The 19,505-nt window shown below is 37.6% G+C and overlaps 1 protein-coding gene across 1 annotated transcript; it reads right to left on the reverse strand.

Moving 5' to 3' along the window:
• Positions 1 to 398: 398 nt before the first annotated feature.
• On the reverse strand, positions 399 to 14,826 carry hs2st1b (heparan sulfate 2-O-sulfotransferase 1b). The gene is made up of 7 exons (XM_059341596.1): positions 14,225 to 14,826; positions 11,271 to 11,509; positions 4,376 to 4,461; positions 3,895 to 4,033; positions 3,064 to 3,161; positions 1,773 to 1,930; positions 399 to 1,593 (listed from the first exon to the last, which is right to left on the reverse strand). The coding sequence occupies exons 1-7, from the start codon at positions 14,346 to 14,348 to the stop codon at positions 1,367 to 1,369; spliced, it is 1,071 nt and encodes a 356-aa protein (XP_059197579.1). The 5' UTR covers positions 14,349 to 14,826; the 3' UTR covers positions 399 to 1,366.
• Positions 14,827 to 19,505: the final 4,679 nt, after the last annotated feature.

Here is a 19,505-nt window from a genome sequence, read left to right on the forward strand (position 1 = left end):
AAAAGCCTCTGCTGCTCTAGTTTTATATGGAGGTAAAGTTAGAAGGACATCAAACTACTTCCAGGGTTCCTTTTGGTGCTGCAAAGCTTTGAAAACACTTGAATTCTAATATGGTATTTTTCAAGGTTTAAAAAACTTGGATTTCTAAAAAACGAAGGTGATATAGGACGACAAGTCTGCCTACAAACAGGTCACATAGCTCATGTTTTGTCAGCCTTCGGTAGAACTTTGTCAAAAAACAAAACTTTGTCTGTTTCAACATTGTATTTAAGGTGATGAAGAAGTGGAATATTAGTGTATATACTACTATCATCATGAGTAACATGACACAAGCACACACATTAGACACCATCAACACTAAAAAGGGAATTCAGTGAGAATAAAATGAGCCAAGAAACTTGCAGTTATGAATTTGTGTTTATGTTGTTAATGGGGTGTGAAACAGAAGAGAAACAGTTCATATGAATACAGAAAAAAAGAGAACATGATTGCTAGATGCCAAAATAAAATGTCCCAAACATTGTAATAAAAGGCACTATCACCGTCCAAGCTCAAAGCTCTGGTAAACCCTGTACTCATTTTTCATTGTCCTGCTCCTGCTGTGCTCCTGTCACAGGCTCAAACAGCAGCTATCAGTTCTATCAAAGATGCACATCCCTATCTGTGTGATAAAATACTGATACTATGTGTTAAACGTGTCTAAAAACATCAGAGAAGGGTAAAAAAAGAATAGTCACGCACCAAAGGATGCAATGGTCTGGTCTGTTTCCTTTTGCTACTGTTTGGTCCAAAAACATGTTCCCTGCATGTTGATATACTATGTACAAATGCAGCTGGGATTTTTCTTTTTGTTTCGTAACAGTTTAGAGGTGTAAACAAGAATTTGTGCACCTAAAATGCAGTGTGCAGAAATAAAATAACGCAACATGGAGCCGAACAGCTGTCTGAGCTTATGTGCTTTTTAAAAATATGCTTTTAAACTCGTTGAGGTCTGCTGCTTTTATCTCGCTGCTCCACCCAAAAACCAAACACACGACTTCATGAATCAAAGGCTGCTTGTGTTTGGGTTTTGAGATATATCACATCCAGCAAACATCTCACCCTGCTCTGGGTCGGAATTCTTTCTCACAGTTTGTATCAATGATAGGTTCTCTCAACAGCTGCACCGGCAATAAAAAAATTAGACACATTCCTCGTAGAAAGTCCTTTGTCCAGTCTGAAGAGGACGTTCTGGACTGGAACAGGATCAGAAAAAGCAGTCGAGTGTTCACCAGCATCGCTAAGTGAACTTCCTCCCAGTGTAAATGACTTGTAAGAGAGTGGTGGAAAGTCCCCGTGCAGCCCACGTCTGTCTCTGGCTGCACTTTCAGTTCACTTTGGGGTAGATCTTTTCATAGAAGAAACTCTGAGCCAGGACATAAAGTTCTCCGTCTTTTTCCCTGACAGCGTGGGCACGCAAAAACTGAAACTGTTCGAGCGCAAACTCGTAAAACTCATTTTCTATTTTCCAGATGTCTGACTGCTGCAGCTTGGCGATTGTCTCTTTGGTAGGGGGCTTCTTCTCGGTGGTCTTTCTCAGATGGGACTTCTTTCCTGGAGGAACATGAGAGAGTTTAATGAGTCTGTCAGTTTACACAACACAGGGTTTCTGAGCAAACAAGCTCACTCACATCAGAGCTTTACTTAATGATTTCAGGGACAACAGAGCTCACCAGTGGGCCCCAACAAAATTATTCAACCAAAACATTGGAGTGTTCAGTCTGAGTTGGTACCTGTCCTGTAGAGCTCGGTAGCTCCTTTGAAGAAGCGTGGCAGTGCTGCCTCCAGGATCATGATGAAGTCCTCCAGCTCCTCAGTGACTCCCACCAGCAGGTACTCATTCACCAGGTTGTACTTGGCCTTCTCCAGGGCCCATCTACTGCCTGCAGTCCTGTATTATAAACAGCAGAGAAAATATTATCAATAAATTCCTGTGATTCACTTCTAATGTTAAATCAGGGTCTCTGCAGGTTTCAACAAGTCACATTTAAGACTTTTTAAGACTTTTTTAAGAACATAATGAATACAATTTAAGACCAATTTCACATCCATACTGGCAAAAAAAAATACAAAAGACATGAAAGAAAACCGGAGGCACGGAATTACTTGAAAAGTATATGAATTTATTCTCAGCTCTTTCACATTGGAATAAAAAATCGTTGAACTTGCACTTACCCTTTTTACACAAGTAGATTGGCTTTCCTGTGAGCTTTCGTGAAGTTTTTTCTCCGCTGCTATGCACAGCACACTAGCTGGTTGTGCTGGATAAATTGTGACCGGGCGGCACAGGTACTTAGATCAGTTTTGTAGTTATGTTATAGCGTCCTCAAAAATCGAAACATTTAAAAAGCAGGACTGAAGTTTATGCATTTGTTTTAAATAAAAGGAATGTTAATACATTTTTGAGACCTTTCAAAATATAAGTGTTTAAGACATTTTATGAGATTTTAAGAGAATTAGACATTCTAAGGCCCCAAAATAAAGTGTTTACACAAACTAAATCCTGAAAAAAACCCATTAAAATCTGTTTTTTTAGTTCATTTTTCAGTAAAATACAATTTCAAAGTTCAACTTGAGCAAAAACGCCCTAAAACTGTTTTATGATAGTACATATATAGTACATCAAGTGACACTGTGAGAACAACATGACAAGATGAAAGGGGTCGCTCACAATGAGGAATCTACAGAGAATTATCACCTGAATAATTAGCTCCCTTTATAGTGATTTTCAACACTTGGTTTTGTTTTTAATTTCTGCATCTCTACTGTTTTTCCCCTCATAGTGTTGTCAGACACAGCAGACAGCTGTTTTGAGAGAAAAGCCTCCGAAACTCCACTGTCTTGTATCTGCTCAGTGCTTAACAGCAGACAGACACAGCTAGCCGGTGGACACAGTGAAGTATTGGGCAGCTAAAGCGCCAGATATTTATTAATTTACTTCATGCATGATGATGTTTCTCTGTAACTGTAACTCATTTCCACAGCCTGTGTTGTCTGTGATGTGGCAGGTGCAGCCCCACTCACCAGCACTCTGAATGGTGTCCGCAGAAGAAGGGGATCTGCAGCCAGAGCTTCTCTGGGGCGCAGTCAGACCCGCCTGATGACACGCACTCATCAAAGGTCTGGAAGACAACAAACACCTGCTGTCATACATTTCAGTGCAGGCAGAAATAAAGGTATATTTGAATTAGGGATAGGAATTCGATGATCGATTAATGGTCCTTAAGAATTGGGTCGATCACGTGGAATTTTTAATCGATCTGTATATTTTTTTAATTTTTTGTTTTATCTCTGACTGTGTATCAGTACTCACTGAACTGAAACACGACCGAGCGTTCAGTTCTGCGGCCATACGCCAATAAGTTGAAAATTAAGTTGGATAAAGCTACAGTTTGCAAACTGGAAGTTGCAATAACATTTATAAACCTTGCTAGCATGAATTACTAGGTTTTATTTTATCCAACACTTATTTAAACACAGAATATACATAAATATGCAAAATTACTGTGAAAACATACCTCATGCCTCTTCAGGGGCTAAAATATAAAACATTGAACTCCTTGACGCTTTCTTTACAGTATCACCTCATGTGAGTTAGTTTTACAGTTGACAGGAAGTCTCTTTTCTTCCTTTCAAAATAAAAGTGACCTTTATCAAAACAGGCTTTTGCATTGTACTGTATATATATCTTTTATGTTGCCCATGTATGCATGTTTCTTATACATACTGGAGTATGTATAAAAATCTAGCAATTAATTGATTAATTGATTGTTAACGTTATAGATGCTCAAGTTGGCAGGTTTCTTCCAAATGCCCATCCCTAATTTGAATAAGACTTGAGCTCTAAAATAAGACCTTTTTGTCTCCTTGTTTCCTTCGTCGAAGGCCAGGTCTGTAGTCGTCTCCAAAACGTAAGAAGTAATAGTAGGACACCAGGCGCTCTATGGGGTCCCTCACCACATTTATGTACATGGGCTTGCCTGTCGCCCCGTATCTACAGAAAAAGAAATGAGGTTATTTTATTTGCATTGAACAGACACTTGAGTCCAACTGTGAAGCTGCTAACTAATGAAAAGTGTTTATTGCACTGTAGAAAGAGCTTTTCCATCAGCATCAGGCAGAGCAGAGACTCTCCCACTGACAAACACTTACACCATTAGGATAATTACCTGTGATCACTGAAATGATAGTGTCAGGGGAGATAAGGACAACAATGCTATTAATCAACACTAAAGCATACGTTAGCAATCAATACATGACCTTGCTTTATCGGCTTTGCTAACTGTTTGTAACTAATCTAGATATTAATGCCATTACAGGAAATGAAAGGCTTTACTTTGAGAAGTCCAGATAAGCTACATGGCCGTGGTAGAAGCCGGGCTTCATCTCTCTCCATGAGGTGACGTTCTTGACAAAGCGCACCTGTAGACAAAGATAATGGAAACTAATTATGGAGCAGCAGGGAAACTCCAGCAAATGGAGGAAAAACAGCAACAACAAAAAACACAGGGACAGAGAAGAGAAAAGACTGATGGATTATTTTTTTCTCAAAAGACAGACTTTTCCCATTTTCACGTCTTAAAGCCTGTGCCTTTGGAGTCTACATTGTAAGATAGTTTTAGTGAGAATTTATGACATGAAAATCACATTGGCTTGTAAAAGAAAAAGCCATTGTGTTTAAGAGATGATCTCAAAGGGTAGACTGAATGGGTCACAGACTTCCTTGTGTCAGTAGTAAGGGTGTAAGAACACAGTCCCTTTCAGAACACAAAGGGAATTGACCATGATTAATGTAAGATTTTCGTTTGTTCATTAATTGACTAATAAAGCCAACCAATAAATAAACCAAACTTAGAGGTGCAGTATCGCCATCAGTTATCAGTCTCATTACGTGCCACCCAGGAAAGGTTGTTGAGTCAATTGTGATATGGTAAAATTCATTATGTCCTGCATTTGGTTTAATATCAAACCTTTTTTTTTACACTGGCCCAGCCCTCTCAAGCTGCATACAACAATGTGCGCCAGAATCTTGGGGCAAAGAAAGTCCCGTACTGCACAGCTCACTGCTGTGAACTTATTTGTATTGTTGTGAGCAGGCAGCAACCTCCCAGTCTGAGCACTGAAGCAAATCCGGAAGTGCCTTCAGCCTGCATTCTTTCAATAAAACAGGGGTCTGCAACAGTGATTGCAAAAGAACTCCGGTCCTATCTATCTCAATATAAAATGACGACTTCTCACTTGATTTATTACCTCAGAAAAGATTGTCATGGCAACATTATGGTCTCAATCGCTAGTTTCAAGTCTTCTACAATTTCATATGATGTTAATTGTGGCTACCTTTAATTGATGGGTCACATACACAGCGAGCTATCAATCAGGATAAAAGTAGCAAGACAAAACAAAGCAAATCCACAGCACAGTGTACATCTTAATAGCTGTGAACTTCTTTGCTGTGTTTTCGTCTCTGAACTTTGACCCTTTCACAGTGCATTTTCATTTCATGAAAGTTTACTCAAACATTTTGGTCTTTTAAAAAAGTCTTGTTCAGCGTTTGGTTGTACTAAAAGACACTCCAAGGAGTCGGCTGTTCAATTTATTCAGTAAGTAACGTACATTTTGTTTAAGCTTTTGTTTCGCGCCTCCCCAGTCCAATGGTCTCTCCCGGTTTCAAAAAACAAAGATGGCATCAGACATAACGCTGAACTCAAAGCTTCATACAGGCAGTCCACTAACCAATGGGTGACGTCACAGTGACTACACCCATTATTAATATGCAGTCTATAGTTGTGAGCACACAGCAACAGACAGCATATTGTCTTTCATAGTGGAAGAACAGTAAGAAGACAATGTTCAGAGAGATTTAAGTAAGAAAAGCTGAAGCTATTAAAGTTGAATAGGGAAAAACAGGATTAAAAAGTGAGGGAGACATGACCCCCTAGTCTGCAGTTACGACCTTGGTCAATAGTATGAAAACAAAATGCCACTTTTTTTAATTCACAAAATGTTCTAAAACCATAACTCTTGCTGCATGGTGTCTAACATACATATGACCAGAACAAGTGCCACATTCACCAGTTAACATCAAACAGGTTCTGAGTCTTTCCTCCATTTATTACTGTTATCTTTGACACACACTCTGCGGTTTGAGAGAGCAAAAACATTACAAAGTCAAACGCATCGACCGGTTTTGGCTAAGCGACATGCTATTACTGGATACAAAAGTGAGAGTTCCTGTTGTAAAACGAGTTGGGCTTGGAGGTGCCAGCAGACTGATTCTTTGCCCTCGTCTCTGTTTTATCCTGTGCAGAGGAAACAGACTGTTTGTGGGCTGGAGGGGGCAGCCTGTTGTGAGATGGCAGACAGGATATTACCTTGGCACTAGCAGCCAAAAATAACACCAGCATAGCTTGGAGGCATTTACACTATGTGTCCTAAGCTGCACTGACAGCAATATAAATGCACCCAGTGTAACAGGCTGTATTCTGTGCTGATGCCACAAATATTCTCTGGAGATTTTAAAGTCTATATTGAGAAGAGTACAAACAACTAACTAACCACAAACATGTTGTCCTGTTATGGTGCCCTGAACTTCTACCACCAAGTGTGTGGTCTCTCTGAAGCAGAAATATTTCATACAATCAATCAAAATGAGATCTTTACAAATCCAGGCAACTTTGATTTCTGGTGAACAGATGTGTAACCAAAACATCACCAATTTCCCCCTTTCTCTCTCCATCCATCTACACTTTTAATAGTGCATCTTCGGTACATTGTAGTTTCACCATGGCAAAACAATGCCACCATTGCATAATTACAAAGCGTACAACATGTTTGTCCTTTTCCCAAATTAATAATTCTCCTTACTTTTTACATTGGTTTCATTCGAAAACTGCACCAAATGTTTTCATTTAGGTGCACACAAACATTTTTACAACACAATAATAAAAGTGTTACTTTTTTTGACGATTCCCATTTGTTCCCATTTCCCATATTGGTAATTTCTTAACACATTTAGTTTATTTCTGGTTTTTAATATAAAACTTGGAATTATTCCTTTCAATCAAACCCAGAACATTTCAGCATGTTTAAGTCAGCACATTTAATATTCAAAATTAAAAAACATATTTATACAGTGGTGGAATGTAACTAAGTACATTAACTAAAGTACTGTACTTAAGTACAATTTTTAGGTACTTGTACTTTACTTGAGTATTTCCATTTTATGTAACTTTATACTTATACTTCACTCCATCTTGAGGCAAATATTGTACTTTTTACTCCACTACATTAAGCTGACAGCTTTTGTTACTTTTCAGATTTAATATAAAAGCATGATAAAATTAAGTCATTATACATTTAAAAAACTTACATAAATGCATCAATCATAATAATAATCCAATAATATATTTAGAATATATAAAACAATCCGAGTGGGTCCATTCTGCATAAAACATACTTTTACTTTTGACACTTCAGGTACATTTTGAAGCTGATACTTTTGTACTTTAACTTCAGTAAGTTTTGAATGCAGGGCTTTTACTTGACGTGGAGTAATTTCAGTGTGATATTAGTACTTTTACTTAAGTAAGGGACCTGAATACTTCTTCCACGACTGATGCAAAATCACTCTGCAAGGTCAGAATCATGTTACTCTCTCTGGTGGTAATGGACTTAAACTTCACCACTTTTTCTTAAGGTTTTATGAAATGCCAGTACTATGGCCAAAGCAAATTGTTTTTCTTTTAGAGCAGCTCAACATTTGCTAACATTTAATAAAGTCCATCTCATTAAATGTCCAGTTACTTAATAGCAATGGGTATTATTTGTCCTATTGTTACTCCGTATCAGTTTGGTAATTTATTGGTGCTTTTACATAGAATCAATTCCAGACAGGTTCACCTTAAAAGGTCAGTCCACCTCAAGTGAGCCTGAGCCTAAATTGTTGGGGTGAATCCTCCTCCCTTTAATCACCGGGTAATCACAAATTGTAGCATTATTTTCACCGACTAATAGTCTAAACTATTACACAACTTGCACCGTTACGTTCACAGCTATTATGTTACTGCTAACTTACAAGCAGTGACAACAGCTCAGGCCTGACCCAGAGAGCAGGGGAGATGCTACAGTGATAATCAATTACACAGAAACTGTAAAAAGCAACACTAAAAGAACTGGTAATGTCGCAGATTACTGGTCCTTATAATTTAGCCACAGGGCCTGTTTAATGCTGGGTTTTGGTACCCGTCCCAATTATTTCCTGGCGACTAAAACTGGGGGACAATACATGACAAAGGCTACAGTTTCCAGACTTTTTTGTCTTTTTTTGATGCTGAAGCTAAAATGTCATAGTTATTATTTAACTTCAAATCCAAAGAGCTGGATTAGTGACTGCACTGTCTATCTATCCATCTATCTGTAATCTAGGACTGAATACCTGACCTTCAGTGACTTACGGCCTTCTCTCTAGGTAAACACTGTATACATTAAAAACCTTGTAAAACCTCAAATATTATGGGGTTTGTGTGCTGCTGACCATGTAGCACTTAAGAAACCGTAGCATGATATGCAGTCCTATTAAACTGCATATTCTTCTACATAACTCAGTGACAGAGCTGAACGATAAGCAGATGCTACTCAGAACATTAGAGAAATTGCACAGATGTGATATAAGGCTGTTACCAGAGCCAGGCTCAAGGTCTCCAAATATTCCTAAAGTATTAGTATTAAAAGCACATTCATGTGAAAATGTTTCATGTTCCAACCAGTACAAATCTGGCCACAACAATGGCCTATTTTTATTTCCACATTTTCAGTTGTGATGATCAAAGTGCCCACAAGCCTGTCATGAGCGGAGCATCAGTTATGTCAACAAAGGATTCTTCCGTCTTTGTTTCTTTGATGTATTGAGTAAAGAAGTTATGAAAAACCTTTGCTCATGGTAGGGGTGGATACTGGCTGTAAATCTGTGCGAAACAGTTAAAGTAGACCTGTTCTGCTTTTCCTTATTTTCTGTCATATATAAAATGTTACAATGTTCATATGTTAAATGTGGCCCAAGCTCCAAATAATGCAGTAAACGTATGTAAAAACATTCAGCTTTACAACTGTTCTGAACCGGATTTTTCTAAATATGGTCATCTACTCCAGGCACGTCACTGCAGTGTACATGCCATACACTGCTACATGTAGCTGTTGTCAGGGAAACCTGGTAATCTCTCCCAGTATGGGCGCATATCATATCCGATATATGGAGATATGAAAACCTGATTTTTCACAAAATATAATGCAGAAAATAAAGCTTGGGGTTACTTTTCATTTCTAGAATTGGTAGACAATATAATACACTGTATGTATAGTATATTGTATAATAATGTAAAAAGATTAAATAAAAGTGTTTTGTATGATAAAGGAAGCTTTCTGAGAACTTTGACACAGTTACTGTCGAAGCTATTTCATTATTAGTACACTAGGGGTACTAAGTACCAGAACAAACAGGTGGGCATTGATAAAGGTAGCAGTCCTCCCAAAGTCCAAAAACATGCAGTTAGGTTTAATTGGTGACTACAAATTGCCCGTAGGAGTGAATGAGAGCGTGATTGTCTGTCTCTATGTGTCAGCCATGTGATAGTCTGGTGACCTTTCCAGGGTGTACCCCGCCTCTCACCCAATATTAGCTGGGATCCAGCCCCCTGCGACCCGAGTGCATATAAGCAGTTAAGGATAATGAATGAATGAAGGAATGAATGAATGAATGACTAAAGGTAGCAGGTGGTAGTGACAGGTAATGCTCCAGGTTTTGGTGCATCAAGTTTTAAATGTGAAAGAACAATCTTAAAATAGCCACTACATACTGCCATATTACTAATCATTGAATATTTCCCCTCTGAAATCAGTTTCAATTTTTTAAAAATCCCATATCAGTCAGACTCTATTTGTACAGATACCTTTCTTAGCTGTGCCAGAATTGTCCCAGAAAACTGCATGTTTGTGACCCAGGTGCTATTTGTATTGTCCCCTGGACAATGGAACATGGTTCATTCTTAGAGGTGGGAATAACCAGAGGCAACACGATACGATTTTATCCTGATACGCTATTATTGTGATTTTAAGCTTTTTGCGATATGGTGAGTATTGCGATAGAATATATTGTGATTCAACTGTTTAACTGCATTTTGTGTCCACAAAATGAAATCCAATCAAGAATTGTTTAGTCAAGTAAGAGAAAGTTCTCAGTCTATTCATCTTACTTCAGTCTTTTTATTTCTCCACAATGAGAGTCAACTTGTGGGAACCCAGAGAGCCTGTTTTCATTGAGATAGCATGACGTCAGAGGTCACATGAGCGCTTTGAAAAGAAGATAAAAGAAGATTTCTTTATTAATCCCACAATGGGGAAATTCAACCTCAGCATTTAACCCATCCTTTTTTTTTTTTTACACAAAAGTGAACACACCGTACAAGGAGCAGTGGGTAGCACATTACTGCGCCCAGGTAGCTGTGCAGGGGGGTTAGGTGCGTTGCTCAAGGGCACTTCAGTCCTTGACCTGTCAAACCGGAGACTCTCCAGTTACAAGCCCGATTCCTAACCTCTAGGCCACGGACTGAAACATCAAAAAATAGCCTAACTTTCTAACCTAGCTAAACAACTTCCCGACACAATATCCTAATGCACATGGTGCCTATTGATTTCATAGATCTTGTAGTTTCATATAATACAATTTCCAGTATATTCCTAAAAGTCAGGAATATACTGGAACAGTGAAAATAATTGGCGGGTCGATATAATATCGTTAGGATCGATAAAATATTGCCTCGCAAAATATCGCGATACTATGCTTTATCGACCACCTCTATTAATTGTGAGCTCTGCGCTACACTCTGTTACAGTCTTTCCTCTGGTTGCAACAGTGGGTGGTATACAGAGACACCATCATCACAGATGTGGAAGACATGGCAACACTGACCAATCAGAGCAGACTGGGCTTAAAGGGACACGCACTAAAACAGAATATGTCAGTCAGAGGGGTGAAAGAGCTGCAGCAGCTAAGGGCAATATGAGATCAAATATACTGTTTTTGGAAAATTCAAGCAGATTAACATTTTTTTAGTAGAAACACAATATATAAGTATGAACCTGTGTTTGCAGTTAAAAGTTATATGCTGTAAAAAAAATTCCAGTTTTGAATGAGATTTTGACATCCCTGTGATGCAGTTTTAGTTTGACGGTCTTACCTGATCTTGTAGAGACATGACGGGATTGTTTTTGGTTGTATTTATGTGCAGCACATGGAAGTGATTCTTCCCACACAGGTCGTAGGCGATGTTGGTGAAGGATGTGCTGGCCGTCTTGGGCACTCTGTTGTAGATGATCACCATGTCATCTTTCTCTGCAAGTGGTGACGATTCCCGCCCAGCGTCTTCACTGTGGCGCTGCTCGACTTCAGCCACCTCATGTCGGGCAATGGTATGTTCTGTACAGACACAAAATATAATTTTTATAATCATATATTAGCTTTATTTGGATGTTTTTGCAGCTGTGTTTTTCTAAACTCAATCAATATAATCTTCAATTTATATGATTATGGACTGGCTGACATTCTCTGCTGCCTTTGTTAGTTGATGCTTATTGTTATTCTCACACAGCAGGTGTGAGGCCGCCAAGACAACAATGAAGTCAAAGATAAAGGTACATCTGTTGTACAAAAGAACAAGTCGTTAAAATTGAGGCCAGAGAGGCTTGTTAGCTTGTCTTAATTAAAGAAAACAAGAAAGTCCTTCAAATACAATAACATTGAAACAAGTAATTAAGTTTTAGATGACAATATTGACAGGAGGCATAATTAAAAGTGTTTTCTCCCACTTCTTGTCTCCACTGCAATGTTAATTAAAACCAATTACAGGAATGGCCTTGTGAGTGTCTTCCGCATCAGCTGTGTGTCACTCATGTAATGCAGGCATCATGCTGCCCAGCCAGCCCTTCAGAGTCTGACTCCCTGAGAGAGAGAGAGACAACATGTCTGCAGGGTGTTTGCTGTGTCGCATTTGAAGGCAGATAAATGATGTCTTGGCGTCTGTTTTCTCCCTCTCCTTAAAGACATTATACAGCAAAAGGGCAGCCGCTTAGTTACTCTCATTCCACTCAACATTCACTGAAGTACACAATATCAAGTAGTTAAGATACAAAAAAGTTTTTTTAATCCAGCAGGTGTATACCTAACAAGTACTACTGTACAGTAAAATGAGATTAAACTTTAATTTATCCCAAGAGAAAATGCTGCACAGCAGTTGCAATTAGAGGTGGGAATCAGCAGAGGCCCCACAATATGATTTTATCCCGATACTTGAGTCACAATGCGACATTATTGCGATTTTAAGCATTTAGCGATATTGTGAGTATTGCGATACAATATATTGCAATACAATATACTGCATTTTAACTGTTGAACTGCATTTTGTGTCCACAAAATTAAATCCAATCAAGAATTGTTTTGTCAAATGAGAGAGAAATCTCAGTCTATTCATCTAACGTCTTTTTATTTCCCCACAATGAGAGTCAAACCCACAGACTGACCAACAAATATTCAGTTAAACTGAACTGAACTGAACTGAACTGATATCTAACATGTATGGACAACAACAATTACAGCATTTCCTCAAACTTTCCTCAACTTTAAGCTTCACTGCTCTGAATGTTTTTAATGGAACTTAAAAAAGCCTAACTTTGCAGCATTATTTCGACAACTTTAGTCAGAATGCTAAATATCAATGCTTGGCAGCCATGAATCGATATAATATTGCTAAAATATTGCGATACTATGCTGTATCGATTTTCCCCCCGACCTCTAATTGCAATACAAAGGCTCAATAGTAAGAACTGCCGAGGGCAACTCACACGCCCGATCGTTACTGCACATGTGCAACTCTCAACAGAGAAAAGAAGAAAACAAGATGGCTCACTCCTTAGCTACTTACATGGTAAAACAGAGTAGGGTGATTAGTTGGGTGATATTAGGGGATGTAAGCAAAACTCCTGCTATGTATATGTATGTGTATAATTCAAAGGCAAGTTTCCGAAAAAGTTGCTGGCTTGCCATAACGAGCCAAAAGCAACTTGCTTGCATGGCAGCTGAGAGTGCCAACACCCCCTCCTCTGAGGCCTATTATTCTACAACCGCTAATATTGAAACAATTTGTACAAGGACGGACAAAAACTGACTTTGGGTATGTAGATTCAAACAAGTGGGGCAGAATTCATTAATGCTGAGCCCTGAAGAGTGTAAAAATATATATACATAAAAAATAAAAGGAAGCTAAAAGTAAGAAGCAGAACTCCCTGTAAATACATTTGTTAGATATATTTCCTCAACATTTATACTTCTGAGATTCCAAATAAAGAAGCTACAATTAAATAACTCAACAAAAAAAGAACATTCTTCAAACTCAGCTATACAGTGTATGCATGTGGAAGTCATTTGTAGAGAATAATGTGTTGTTTGTACAGCAAAAAAAGTATATACAGTCATGGAAAAAATGATTAGACCATTGTTTTCTTCAATTCATTGTTCATTTAAATGCCTGGTGCAACTAAAGGTACATTTGTTTGGACAAACATAATGATAACAACAAAAATAGCTAATAAGAACTTAATTTAAGAGCTGATATCTAGCCATTTTCCATGGTTTTCTTCATGATAATCAAAATCATTATCAAGAAAACCATACACCAAATGTTACTTTAGTTGTACCAGGCATTAAAATGAAAAATAAATTGAAGAGACAAGGGTGGTATAATAATTTTTTTCATGACTGCATGTATAAGTCTTTACATGCAATGATTTCCTCTTTAACTTGCGTGTTTTATAAAGCTTTGCAACATGATCAACATACTAGATATAGATAGATAGATAGATAGATAGATAGATAGATAGATAGATAGATAGATAGATTTTTCAAAAAGGCAGAGAATAAGAGTGATATAATTTTGTTTGTTGTACAACAACTTAATTCTTCAATGAAATACACTTATATTGGTGTGTTGCACTGTTTCAAGCAATTCCTCCATATGTTTCAACACTAAATGGAACTCCACCCCTTTGCCAACAACATTTTTTGGCTGGAATACTAATTAAAGATTTAAAAAAGCATTTTCACATGAACATAAGTGTGCAACCTTTGTTTTGGTCTTACCGAGCTTGGCTCTTGACTCCTCCAGTTTCTGGATCTGGTTCTCAATTAAGAGCATGGCCACTCCAAATGCCAAAACAGATAAAAGCTGGAACTTTGCCGGCATCATGGTTCTTAAAAGCCCCATCAAACCACCAGATGAATCATAAACAGTGAAGTCTCTCAGATCCACTGCTAATACAGGAAGAAGCTACTATGTTATGCTGCTGACCAACTAGGTTAATCAAAGTTAATCTACATAGCTGTTTAACGCCATTAATTGATACTCGACAGCTCAACAGCAGCAACTTAACGTGAGCCAAACAAGCTAAGAGTAGCGAGCTTCACCGCTAACTATCATTATCAAGCCACGTAAAGCTCATGCTAACGTCATCTTTAAAAACCAAGCCGGAAGAAGTCACTCCGCATTTTTAATTGGCTTTCTTTTGACCCCGCCGACAGGTCGCAGAGTCCATTTGGCTCCATTTAAATGCGAGTTGAGACTGGAGGAAAATAAATCGTCAAAAGCGACTTCAAACTCCAGTTATGAGCAGCTGTGTACAGTCAGGGGCTTGTTGCAGCAAGCAACATCACTGGAGGGTAGCGGCTGTTCTTCTTCGTCTGTTTACTCTCCAGTAGAATTCAAAACAATGATAAATGCGCTTAACGCCACCTACTGGACGGAGTGTGTATCATTGCAAAAGGTGCATCTCAATCATTATACAGTCTATGATTTCAATAAATTAAAATATAATGAAAAAGTCAATTTCCAGAAGTTCAAGTCAAACAGCCCCAACCAAGTATTGAGTGCATATAGATGGATATACTTTTCAGAGGCCAACATTTCCATATTAAACAAACTTTTTAAAATTGGTCTTTTGTAATATTTTTTTCAGGTCTTCATTAAATGTAAGCCATAATCATTATAATTGGAAGAAATGAAATAAATTAAGACATTAAATGTTTCACTCTGTGTGTAATGGATCTATATAATGTGTTGTTCTATGATATTCTAATTTATTGAGATGCACCTGTAGATAAAAATAAACAATAAAAATAAAAAAATAAAAAAATTCTAGAAAATGTTTTTAAAAAACAAACTGGTATTTAATCTGATTTTAAAAAGTTATAAACCCCCCAAAATGTAATAAATTGACCAATAATGTAAGAAAACTTTACTGTCATACTGTAATTAGGTGGAATAAACATTTATGTATATTTATATCATATATACACCATTCAAAAGCTTATCTGACTTGTAATTCTGAATCCTTACACATGATGGATAGTCTGCACTTTACAAAAACTTTTACTTATATTCCTTCTTACATTTTAAATCCAGTGGATGTAACATTTTTAAGTTCTTATTAACCAAAATGTAAAACTCTACATAAAGAAATAACATATTGTTGCATTATCCATCAAAAGTACTCATTAAAGTAATGAAATATCCCATCTGAAGATGCAATAAATTCACAAAATGAAAAATTGTTCCACATTATTTGAAAGACCGTGATGTGTGATTAACCTATACATGTACAGGTCATACGTCACCCAGGTCACACTGGACTTTGTTAAACATGTCAGAGGAACTTACAATTATTGATATAGCTCTGATTCTTCTCTGACAACATACAGAGGTGTTTCCTCTTATAATAGAGCAGCTGACCCAAACCTAGACTGTCCAATGACCGCAAAGATCAGTAACAAGAAGAAGAGAAGGCTGAAATCTGCTATCTACACCACTGATTACTGATATGCTACAGCAAATATGTTTGCTTCCTCATCCACTGTGAGGAGGGAAGTGTGTTTAGAAAATTGGGGATGTATCAGGTAGCCCTTAGTTCTTTTATTACTCTTTTTATGGCTCTGTTTTATTAAAAGAACAAGGTCAGACAGGTCACTGGATGTGACAGAATGATCATGGAAGAAAAAATTTACAGTGAAACTTGACTTTCAACAATAATGTCACTCTCTGGCATCGGTGGAGATTTTATAGTTGTGTGTTTTTTGGGGTCATTTTGTGTCACTTTGTGATTGTTTTGGTCTTTTAGTAGTTATTATTGTCTGGGGTTGTTTTGCCTCTTTTTTAGTCATTTTGCATCTCTCATTTAAATTGTTTTGTCTCTCTTTTTGGTTGATTTGTGTCTCTGTAGTTGTTTTGTGTCTCTTTGTGGTCGTTTTAACCATTTGTTTGACCATAATAAATGTGAGTCTCTTAGCTCTCTTTGCAGCTGTTTCGCATCATGTTGTAGTTGTTACAGTCTCTTTGTGATGTATTGTGTCTCTTTGTAGTTGTTATAGTTTCTTTGTGGTCATTTTTAGTCTCTTCCTGGTTGGTACGTGTCTCTTTGAGTTACGTTTTGTAGGTGAAGGCCAGAGAGGGCCTCTTTGGTCCCCTGGGCCTGTGCCTGGTAGACCTGTTCAGTCCATCCATGCTCTCTGGCTATGGCTTTGCAATGAGCTCTGAGGCCCAATGGAGGTGTGAAGGGGAAATTTCCCGCCACATCTAAAAAATATTCACCATCAAGGGACCCATTCAAAATTTACTCACAGACTTGACTTCCAAGAACTTTCAACTCCAGCTTTGCTGTACACCAACAGTAATAACTTTGTGTAACGATAAAGAGATAGGACCTTGCTTATAGAATGAACAATGGAGCAATGTCATTGGATGTAATTGAAATATTCATTACCATAGTAACATCCACCCATCCATCCATCCATCCATCCATCCACCCACCCACGACCCATTTATCCATCCATCCATCCATCCATCCATCCATCTATCCATCCATCCACCCACCCAGGACCCACCCATCCACCCATCCATCCATCCATCCATCCATCCATCCATCCATCCATCCATCCATCCATCCATCCATCCATCCACCCACCCAAGTTACAAAAATTATGTAAGTTACATATTTTATGGGATGCAAGTATATCATGTTCTGTGTCACAGTTATGGCCATAACTAAAGTAAAACAAACATACTTATTTAAACCCAAAACGTTAACCACATGTTTAAAGCTGTGACTTTTACTTTTAGGTATGAGGATGTGTTGATCTCCTGCCACTGGTAGAGGGAAGGAACAAACAACATATGTGGTAGTATGGGTTGAAGGACTTTTCCATATATAATAGTATTCATTTCTGGAACTTTCTTGAGCCCAGGCTTGTACTTTTAATGGTTTAAGTACAATTAAAGCCTTATCTAAGGCAATGGAGAGTGTCAAGTCTGAAAATCAGTTAAGAACACAAACCATACAACAACACACAATATAAATGAATAAACATGCAAAGTGTAGGCCAGAAAATAAATGATAAAGTATGTATATTTCACTTTTCCTCATGAGGCGGAACCATCATTTCATCTGAGGCAATGTGTGACATTGTCAGGCCTCTCATTTCCCCTTTTGATACACACCAGGCCCTCTCACACATAGATATGCTAATTGAATAAACAGTCCATTTTTGTCCACAAGACAAGCAGCCAACAGAGTAAATGAGTCTTTTAGTGTTAAAAAGTAAACATATATCACTTTAAATATGTTAATCTGCTGCTAAAGTTATTGTAAGAAATCATACAAACACCTTCATGAGAATATGTGTGCTGCACCTGGCGGTTCACCTCAATGTTTATTTATCATCTTTGTCATTAAAGATGCACATGAACAAAATTGAATTATTTTTAGCCAAGACAGATCTTCTGTTAATACAGGAACTCTAAAATTCCCTCAGTTCCAGATTGAATGGGATTTGACATATAAAACTGTTGCCTGGTAGAAGTCACCTAAAGGGAAAATACACTTGGCTGTTTGCAAGGCCAACATTATAACACTGTACTTCTTTCTCCTCCTGTGCATTTTAATGTGTATATTGTTACAGATGAGATTAATGTGGCTAAGCTTGATGCAGCGTGTCCTAGCTTCCACCCACAGCTGCCCGGCTCCATTGTCTCACTGCTTACCTTCAGGGTCTGTTCTTCCTGAGCTGGAACACATCTGTTGTCTGAGCTTGAGTCATTTTCCATTGACAACAGCACATATAAGTGTAGCTCCGCTCTAATCCTCTCACTTTAACGTCCCTTGCTGCTGCTGAGACCTGATACTTTCCTACTGGAGATGCTGTAAGAACAGAGAGAGATTGGGACAGTTAATGTACTAAACAGTTTTCAGCTTTTTATCGTTGTTTCCGGCTAATCTGCAGCAATGAAAGTGCTGTTGTATAACTGACATATTATAAAACAAATTGCAGCTTAATGTGACAATGTCTGTTTTGTAATTTTGTAATCAACACTAAATTGTGAGAAACAGTACAAAGAAATTGATCTAAGTCCACATTTTAGGATATTATATATATTATATATCCTTTCATGCTTTGCCAATAATTTGACAAAAGACATAGATAAGTTCCTGCTCATATTGACTTCACTGTTAGAACTATCTGAGGAGTTTTGATGTAATTACAGTATAATTTGAAATGACAGAAAAACACCATATTATGGGATGTCCAAAAATGACCCCCTGAAAAAAAAATCATACTATGTATGTCAATTTATGTAATAAATGGTTAAATTTAAGACAGCCCTTAAAATGCTTGAAATGGCCCGATTTATACAATTGATACAGTTGTAGTTTGTCCAAAATAGCGAGTGAAAAAAAAAAACATGTTACAGGCTCTCCAAAAATGACCACATCATACATCAAAAATGGTCAAATTTAAAATGCCTAAAAATGCTTAAAATGGGTCAATTGTAGTCTGTTGATACATAATAGATAGAGAATAATATGGCCACTTATAATTAACAGGTGTACCAACATTCTTATGTAAAGTTGTGATCTTGTCATGAACTCATGTCAAGCGGCTTCAACTTCATGGTCTGTATGTGAAAAAATGTGCCTCTAATTATTCTGAACTAATGTGATAAGTGGTGGTAAATGTCAGGCAAGTCCAAACACAGAAAAACCTGTCTCCATATATGTTATTGGAGTAAAAAGATGGTCTAAATGTTGCACACATATCTCAAGATGAACACAAAGTCACAGATGGATTGTGGGGGATCTGATGCATGTTTTCTTACAGGAGTTAGAGGAACGTGCTCTGTGGAATAAGTGAATCATGTCCAGTGGTGAAACGTAACAAAGTACATTTACTCAAGTACTGTACTTAAGTACAATTTTCAGGTACTTTTTCTTTACTTGAATATTTCCACATTTGTAATTTTATACTTCTAGTTCACTACATTTTAAGGGCAAATATTGTACTTTTTCTCCACTACATTTAGCTGACAGCTTTAGTT

This window comes from Centropristis striata, chromosome 9 (genome assembly GCF_030273125.1).
Source record: "Centropristis striata isolate RG_2023a ecotype Rhode Island chromosome 9, C.striata_1.0, whole genome shotgun sequence".
Lineage (NCBI taxonomy): Eukaryota > Metazoa > Chordata > Actinopteri > Perciformes > Serranidae > Centropristis > Centropristis striata.

Excerpts from the sequence above, each read along its gene's own strand:
- hs2st1b (XM_059341596.1), bottom strand. The coding sequence starts at position 14,348 with ATGGGGCTTTTAAGAACCATGATGCCGGCAAAGTTCCAGCTTTTATCT. Across the intron at positions 4,034-4,375 it reads GCTTATCTGGACTTCTCAAA|ATACGGGGCGACAGGCAAGC; the intron begins GTAAAGCCTTTC and ends CTTTTTCTGTAG. Across the intron at positions 3,162-3,894 it reads GGAAACAAGGAGACAAAAAG|ACCTTTGATGAGTGCGTGTC; the intron begins GTCTTATTTTAG and ends GTTGTCTTCCAG.